At 48.8% G+C, this 9,026-nt stretch overlaps 1 protein-coding gene across 1 annotated transcript; it reads right to left on the bottom strand.

The window, feature by feature from the left end:
* Window positions 1–7,521: 7,521 nt before the first annotated feature.
* Window positions 7,522–8,322, bottom strand: BJ212DRAFT_795302 (uncharacterized protein). Its single transcript, XM_041344088.1, has one exon. The coding sequence runs from the start codon at window positions 8,069–8,071 to the stop codon at window positions 7,700–7,702; it is 372 nt and encodes a 123-aa protein (XP_041184949.1). The 5' UTR covers window positions 8,072–8,322; the 3' UTR covers window positions 7,522–7,699.
* Between the last annotated feature and the right edge of the window lie 704 nt (window positions 8,323–9,026).

The following is a 9,026-nucleotide window of genomic DNA, read 5'->3' as shown; positions in this document are numbered from 1 at the left end:
GATAGTTGTTTCCGCGGAATGAAAGATGCATGGCCGGGATAGATCGTACTACTATAGTTGTGTCAACCGGGAAATCACTCGAGTCCGACAAGACACCAGCGACTCCATGATGTGCACCAGCTTGCAAGTTCAGATCTGGTTCAGATGTCTGGGCCGAGGTATTCACACTCAGGGTCGATACTGGGGAAGCCGCAACCGTCGCTGCCGAATCGTACGTGATCCTATAAACTCCTCGAAATGAAGCTTGCAGGGACATTCAATGACAGCCAGAATGTGCTCGCTCAAGGGATACTCCCGGTATAATTTTCAAAGGAGCGGGTTTTCAGAGCAAAATAGCACAACTCGTTATTTGTATATCAAAATCAATGCCTCTTTCAAGCTTTTTGTAAAGATCTACTCACATATATGATCCTAAGAACAATGTTGCGTTCCGGAGAAGATTCCCGGTCACGATCCCCGCACTCCATTTCGTTCATGCGATGTTAGATTAGCCCAGTGCCCACACGTCAAAGCAATGCGGCAAATCAATAAGTCGCCTCCAGGTACAAATTAGTTTGGGGGAATCGGCCCGAAGACAGTGAGTCGGGAATACCCTGGACTGTGATGTCAGAAGAGTCCATACTGCCCTGTCGTACCTGAAGATGACAGACATGACCGGATGTACTCAGATTGAAGTTGCCCTGTACCAGGGGGTATGAGGCATTACATGGAGACGCATATGCAGCTTTCCCACAGGTATACTATAACGACATGGGATATTTTTATCCTTCCTTTGAATTTGAGTGCAAGGTAGCAAACATGCTTGCCCAGGAATCCGTGATCGGTCCCCCCCTGTTTATATAGACGTGCATCAATACCAAGGGTCCAAACAATGCTGATGATGGGATCAACGAGGCGTGGGCCACCCTTGAAATGAGGAGGATGATGTCTCAGCATCAACTCGCGTTTCAGATGTTCCCGTTGAGAAGGACACGTACAGTTGACCGAGATCTTTACAGTGATCCGATAACGGAGAATCATATGGGTTGGAGGGACCACGTGTCTGGCCCTGCCAGTGTGAATATCACAGAGCATGATCAGATAATGTGTATGTTTATTATCAGATTCGGACGTACTGGATGAACGCTAAGCAAATTGTGCTTCAACTATTAGTTAGTGGACTTGGTCGAGACCCGAGCGGGCCGGGAAAGAGAATTCGTTGCCAAAACAGGCCACGCCGGCTCTGCAACCGTCGGGCTATGTAGGCAGATCTCAGTCAGACCTGTTTGCGGCGAGCCATGGGCGGTCGGCACACCTCAACGAAAGATCCACAGTATTAGTATGTGTAGGTCGCCCGATTCAATTCAACAAGCCAATTTGAACCAGTCCTATTACTTGTAAGAGTACTTGCAACTGTCTCGGAAGCTGCAACTGGCTTTGTCAGTACCCCTGCTATAGTTGGACTCACTACTTAATACTCACTTGCACAACCGAAGTTCCCGATGCTCGACGCCAGAAAACTATCCAAGCCGCAGCATATTGGCAGCCGTGCCCAATTTGATGAATCCAAAAATTAAGCAGGTTGCAGGGTACTGCAGGAAAGATTCCGAAAGACGCTCGTTACGGCAGACATCCGATCCGAATTCCCACCTGTTTTGTATTCGACCTCTTGGAGTGCTTGCAAGCGGTGTGCTGCCTTTGTTTCCACGACAGTACTACATAGTGCTCTCGACCATCCTCCACCGTCACGGTGTCAGTTCAATTGGATAGAACGGTCAAAATTTTCCGTGTACTTGACGTCTTTTTCAGCGTATTGTTTACGCTACGTACACTGGATTCTACATCTCACCTTATATTGATCATGAGTGTGCTAAATCAACAGTATGCGTGATACAAGCTAGCTAACAACTTGCTTGATGAGAGTGGCCGGGACAAAGGGGACTCCGAGTCTGAGACTCCCATGTCCACTCCAACCTTGGTCAGCCTTAGGAACTCACCATAACATGGCCCACTTCTTTAGACAGGCTCGGGGCCCTTTCAACTGAATTCCGAGTCTATTCCTACTCCCGTCTTGTTAAATACCACTCATTTTACGCCACCGCCAGCCCATCCTCGACATTTTCTTCGATGTGTCATGACGCACTGCAACCAACATTTCAGGCTTGAAGGTGGGCACCTCTATACGACCTTGACCCTCATTTTGTTATCTTCTCACTCTAACCACTCATGAGCGGAAAAAACCTCGAAGTTATCTCCTTTCACATACCCGCAAGCATTTACGTGTCCATCATTATCGGCTCGAGGAGATACTGGAAGTCAGCTGTTCGTGTCCTGTCATCCGATAGTTCTGTAACCTCGTAAAGACTTCCACAGAGACTTGCGGATGTGCTTCCAGTACTCATCGTCCATTTGCAGATCACCATATGAACCTAAATTATTATTGAAGATCATGGCATCCTTCGACTCGGCCTCATGCTAGGGCGCAGAGCAGTCATCAGCAAACTTGGAATGTCGTGGCATGAGCTGCTCGAGCATGGAAACGAACCCCTTGGCAAGTGGCCTGCTTTGATTCGTACATGTATATTGACTTGGAGTTACAGATCTGCACTTTTCACCCATTCATGATGTCCAGCCTTGTCAGACACTGAGAGTCGCTGTTGTGCAGACTCATGGAAATCCACTAAGTAGCACTAGCCCCCAGGCCTTCGGTCTCTCCTAACTAAAATACAATCTGTAAAATTGCTCATCACAGGCCACATACGATTTACCAAATACGTCGTAATGCTTTGGAGCTATTCCAGTTCGTTCTAGACCAGTGTCCGGTTAATCATCACCACGCTGCGCTCACTGGTGTCGCGTAGGCCGCCTTCAAGGGTACATTCGCAAGGACCTTCGAGACATCAACTCTACTATATCTCTATTCCGCGACGCCCTTGCATTATGCCCACAGTGTCACCTCGATCACCCCTTTTATGTCTATCATCTCACCGAAGGACTGACTAGGCTCCCAACTACTGCTGCCAGCATCGGCGAAACCACCTAACTCTACTATGAGCTGCTACCTCTCTGCCCCAAGGACACATCTTCGGAGCATCGCAATAGGGGATAATTGCGTCGGATGCTGCAGTATGTTTCCATATCAAGTACAGATGAAACCCTAGTTCCAGTTTTCGAAGTTGCTATTTCATTTTCAAGGTCCGAAGGGTTTGCTACGGTGGCTGAAGAATGTTTACCGATGTTTCCTGCCACCCGTTGTGGAGAGAGAACGAGGAATAAGGCCAGGTTTGGGCTACATATGGACAGTTCAATGTGCATGTGATCTTATTGTTTTCTTTTCTCGCACTGATGGCAGCCCTCTTCTCTCGATACTGCGGTTGGAAGGAACCTGGTTCTTATAGCCGTAGGACGCTACAGGACGTTAGATGCCCAGAAGTTCGTGGTATCTCGATTCAAACAGCGCTGTCCTATTGTATCTTTGACGATTGGCCCGGTGTTTCTGCAAACTGTTGTCTCATGAATATGGCTGAGTCCAAACTCCGCTGCATTCATAGCCTTAGATCAGGATCGCTAGATAGACCACTTCAATTGTAGACACAAGTGTCGCCTTCGATCGTTAATGGGCTATTCCGCCTTGAACGTCAGTCTTGCGCTACCACTTAGCTTACGTAATTATCGGTATCTAACGTACGCATCCCTCACTGAGCGTTGTTCCAACATCCGCTGAGACTCGTTTCTCTAGTCTGCAATTGACTTCTTCGTGTCAATCTTCTATGGCGATTGCCTCACGTGGATTTATGTTCTTTCTGACTGACGCTCGCTAACTATCGCGAAGTAATTAAACCCTTGGATGACGCCACTTGACCGTGCACGCTGCAGATAGACACGTACGCGACTAAATCACGTGATTGGTGATTTCTCTCAATTCCATCGCGAGTCATCTAGGCTAACTTCAAAACCGTGGCGTTCCTAATCAGATTCATCAGTCCCACCACTATCTCCCCCAGGAGGTCCTACATCAGACCTCTTGCAACCATGATTTCATCCTTACCTTCTGTCCTAGGCACGGACCCATCGTCCTGCATTCTAGATGCGTTCCGCATCGCTATTGCAAAACGTGTATCGGATGCGCTGCCGCCGCTCACCCTCGAGAGTGCCTATAACGGTGTCGATTATGGAAAGAAAGGGGTCGATTTCACGGTTGCTCTTCCCCGGTTTAGGCTGCCGGGAAAGCCTAACGACCTGGCACAAAGAGTTATAACCGATGTAAGTTAATCAATCTTTTAACTGCTCGATGCTAGCGCAGCTTCTAATATTATTTACTGCCAGTTCCAACCTGATTATTTCGTCTCGTCAATAACCCACGATAAACAATTCCTGCACTTCAAACTCAATACCGCCTCCCTCATCCGCGAAATCCTTCAACAAATACATACTCTAACCTACGATAGCCCTACAGGCAAGCCGTCGTACGGTACGAATACCTCCGGCGCCGGCAAGACCCTGGTTATAGAATATTCGTCCCCTAATATCGCCAAGTCATTCCACGTTGGACATCTTCGAAGCACGATCATAGGCGCATTTTTAGATAACTTATATAAAGCATGCGGATGGGAGGTCATCTCTCTCAATTACCTGGGCGACTGGGGCACTCAAGTGAGCAAATATTCGTATTTTCTTGTTTCTGAGAGTTAATATGATTTCACTAGTTCGGTATGATCACCACCGGATTCGAAAAGTACGGTTCGCAAGAGGAGCTTGAAAAAGATGCGATCAAGCACCTCTACGACGTCTACGTTAAAGTTTCCAAAGATGCCGATTCGGATCCCAACGTTAAAGTCGAAGCTGCCCAATGGTTCAAGCGGATGGAGGATGGCGACGAGTCGGCACTTGCGAACTGGCGAGTATGGCGGGAAATGAGTGTCAAAAAGTACACGGAGGAATACGAACGATTAAACGTGTCATTCAAAGTCTACACGGGAGAGAGCGAGGTAGGTAAGGAGTGGCAGGATCGGGCTCTCGAACGCCTCGAGGAAATGGGTCTCATCAGTGATGCTGACGGTGCCAAACTCGTCGATCTTGAAAAATGGAAACTCGGAAAGGCCGTGCTCCGCAAAGCTAGTAAGTCTACAAAAACCAACTACCTCTTACACATTCCTGATCTTCGCGCGTAGATGGCACCTCGATATATCTCACCCGTGACCTTGGCGGTGCGATAGAGCGATGGGAGAAATACCACTTCGACAAGATGATATATGTCGTCGCATCGCAGCAGGACCTCCACCTCTCGCAATTTTTCAAGATGCTAGCGTTGATGGAGTTCCCGTGGGCAGACCGCCTCGAGCACGTTAACTACGGCTTGGTGCTCGGCATGAGCACTCGGAAGGGAACCGCAGTCTTTTTGGATCAAATCATCCGCGAAGCCTCGTCAGTCATGCACGAGCAAATGAAGCGAAATGAAGCGAAATACAACAACATCGAAGACCCTGAGACGGTCGCTCGAGAAGTAGGCATCACGGGAATTAAGATCCAGGATATGGCTGCCAAACGGTGAGTGACATTGTTTCATTCGAATACTGTAGCTCATCCAATACAGGATCAATAACTACACTTTTAACTGGGACCGTATGCTTTCCTTCGAGGGCGATACCGGGCCATATCTGCAATACGCGCACGTCCGGCTCACCTCCATGGAGAGAAAAAACCCAGAGCTCATCCCCCTGCCGCCTCCATCCCAGATCGACACTTCCTCTCTCGCTTCGTCCCAACACGCACGCGACATCGCCATTCTTTTGGGGTCCTACCCCGACGTCGTGAAGACTGCATTGAAGACACACGAGCCTAGCGGCGTAGTGACTTTCGCTTTCCGCCTTGCTCACGCGATTTCAAGCGCCTGGGAGACGCTCATCGTCAAAGGAGAACAAGATACCGAGAAAGCTCGCGCGAGGCTGTGGCTCTACCTTTGCGCGAGGGATGTGTTAGGTGCTGCGATGCGGCTTCTGAGCATTAGGCCTTTGGAGAGGATGTAGCAAGTGTTTCTTTGCGTCCTCAGTTAAATTGATTGATACAGAATACTTGATTGTGATTATACAAAGAGGGTTGGGCACACTGACTTCGACAGAAAATTCATGTTTGTACTTATGTAATGCCCTGCACAAGGCTGACGTTCAAGGTGAAGTAGCCCATTAACGATCGGGGGCGACAATCGTGTCTAGTGATCCTGAAGAACAAACTTAAGATAGGTCTATACGGTATACGGACTTGATCATGAAATCCCGAAGACGAATCGAAAGGCTCATAGCCTGGTCGGTTTCTTTGTCGTCTCGGGGCATCCAGGTCCAGACTCGAAAGACTGGTTCGTCTACGATAACGAGGCTAGTGTGACCCGAAAGAACGACTCGGAGTAAGTAGTACATTGTAAGTACCAGCAACTGTGCAATGAAGTCGCTTCTAATTAATGAACTGGGAGATAGTCGTATATACTACTATGTACGATAGATTATATGAAATGGTAAGTGAATGATACTTTACAGTCCAGCCCTCTTGAGCTCAGTGAGAATAGAGTACTAAGGCCTAGGAGGACTCGATGATCAACTGCAGCGAGTACTTGAAACTTCTACGAGTGAGCCCGTCCGCTCGATAAGGTGCTGATGCTCCCCTAAGATGTCAGTCCCATCGCATGGTAAGGACGTTGTGACACGTAGCCACCCCTATCACCCGTGCGCTGCTCACTTCCGCTCTTGCTGTTTTCCTGGGCCGGTCAATTACAGCAGTAACGTTCCGATTTTTGATGCGTGTACTGATCTCCGTCGCATGCGGCGAACAAGGCTCTGCAGGGGCTCTTACAAACGTGCGCCACAATCACATTGGCGGTCCCAACCATAATCATAGATAGCTGATGTTAATGCAACCATTTGTCACTTGTGCACTGGTCACCTCCGATCCCTCCGCCTGCCTAGACTCGTTGCATTTATAGGCTACAGGAACGTTCCGGTGCTTGAAGTGCGCTATGTACCGCTAATGCCCATCATATAGGACAGAACAAAGCACTGCCAGAGTACAAGCGATGTGCGCGCCAAAGAAAAAACCTATTTCCGAACAAGGTTGGTATGTTTCATGGGCGCATTGTACTGGTTCTAATATTGTCATACGTACTTCATGTGCAGTCCAGGATAGTGTCTGAAACATCTATAGACATTAAGCCACCTTCTCAGGTATTGCAACGGAGTCGGATGTCCCGACAGAGACCAGTGGAGGGATATCACCCGCAAAAATTTTGATGCTGTCACCAAAGGGAGTCTCATGATTAGGGAGGTATGTGGAGAGTGTATTTTTTGAAGACCGTCCATCCTCGTCTCCTTTAGCATCACTACCGAGAAATGACTCGAGAAGTGCTCTGTGAAAATTTCTGTGGTGCCCGTCGACGCGCCTGTTGCGCTGGTGGTACTTGGCGTTCAGAAGGGCAGAAGAACGTACAGGGTGGCTTGAGATCTGAGCGTTCCAGGACTTGAGTACACGAAGAAGAAGCAACGGATCGAAGGTAGAGACCAATAATCTCCCCGCAGCAGACTGGATGATCGTTCGAAACCAGCAGCATGACAACCTGAAGCTAGTCTTGCATGGTGCATAAGGGACATTCAAATACTCGAGCAATGGATGTCGCTGTAAAAGATTCTGAGAGCAAGTGGTAGCACGAGAGAGGATGCGATGCAAAGCTTCAGTTTCAAGTAACTAGACTGAGATGTTCAAAAGCAATACGAAATGGAGCCACACGCTGACATGAATGAAAATGATTCTCTGCTCGAGCGGTACTTGCTTCTTCACGGCAGCCGTAGCATGGTTTAGAGCTAAGGCCGCCTCCGTACAGTTCATGATGCCCTCCTTCAAATCCTTGAACATATCCTCGTAGAAAGCTTTGACGACGAGGTTTGCGACAGCGCCGCCGACCGCCCACAGCGTGCCAAGACGCTCTTAACCCTGAAAACTGTAGACCAGCTGCAGAGTGAATGACTTCGTTGCGCGTCTCCTTATCACCAGCGACAGTATGACACGCCGATAAGAATGCGAACTCTGCTTGCGGAGCATTGTTCTCCATGATGTCAAGCAGTGTAAGGGATCTGTCTCACGGTGAAACGTAAATCGTAAGACTGGTCATGGTCCTGTTTGCCATGACAAGCGAGATGTACCCAGATGTCGCATCGCAAAGTTTTGAGTGCACCTGCCTGTGTGGCTTCATCGCCAGAAAGATTAGTAAACTTGACATCGGAGGGAGTGTGTTTATGGACAAGCTCAAGCTCGCTGTCGGCAGTGGCGAACACCGTACCCTGTCAGAACCTGCCCTGCCCCCGGTTGACTTTGTCCGATGGCTATGAAAGTTGGAGCCACGCGCATCTTCATCAACTGTCTAGCTCTCATTGGAGCTGAAAGTGCCGGCGTGTAAGAGCAGATGTAGTTATACTCCAGACAAACCTCCGGCCCAGAGCAATCTGCCTTCACCCAAAAAGGGTGAGTTGCATGAAGAAGGATACTAGTGAAGGCTGCCGTCGGGCACAATCATATTCGAGACTGGTGCCGCAATTTCAGGTCACGCTGGAGGATGTTAACAATGGGTAACATAATCTCTTTCCATACGTACTCGCAAATTCTTCCACGGCTCCTCTGGGCGAATACCAGCCGCGTGGCATGTCGCCCTAACGAAGTCATCTTTAAGCTTCTCCAGATCTGCAAGAGCGAGCCTTGGGAAGGCAGCGTGGTGGAACTCCCCTGATGTCAGGATAATGATGGCGCCGCACGAGTATTTACTCGCAATGAGGATGATAACTGGGCCCTAGGATGTTGTCGCCTGCAGTTCCTTGTACAGAAAGGAGAGCAGGAATCGCGAGAAACCCCAAAGGTTACGGATTTCAGTTACAACAGCATTCCACTACTCCATAAGTGCTTTGTGCTCTCTCTCTGCCGGATCCGGTGTAGTTCAATCTGTATTGCCTGTGGAACCTTGAACATCGGACAAGCGCCTGCTGAGCGCCGAGAAGATATGAGCTATGCTGTGA

This window comes from Suillus subaureus (genome assembly GCF_016647635.1).
Source record: "Suillus subaureus strain MN1 chromosome Unknown BJ212scaffold_486, whole genome shotgun sequence".
Lineage (NCBI taxonomy): Eukaryota > Fungi > Basidiomycota > Agaricomycetes > Boletales > Suillaceae > Suillus > Suillus subaureus.
This window is presented reverse-complemented; position numbering and strand designations above follow the sequence as displayed.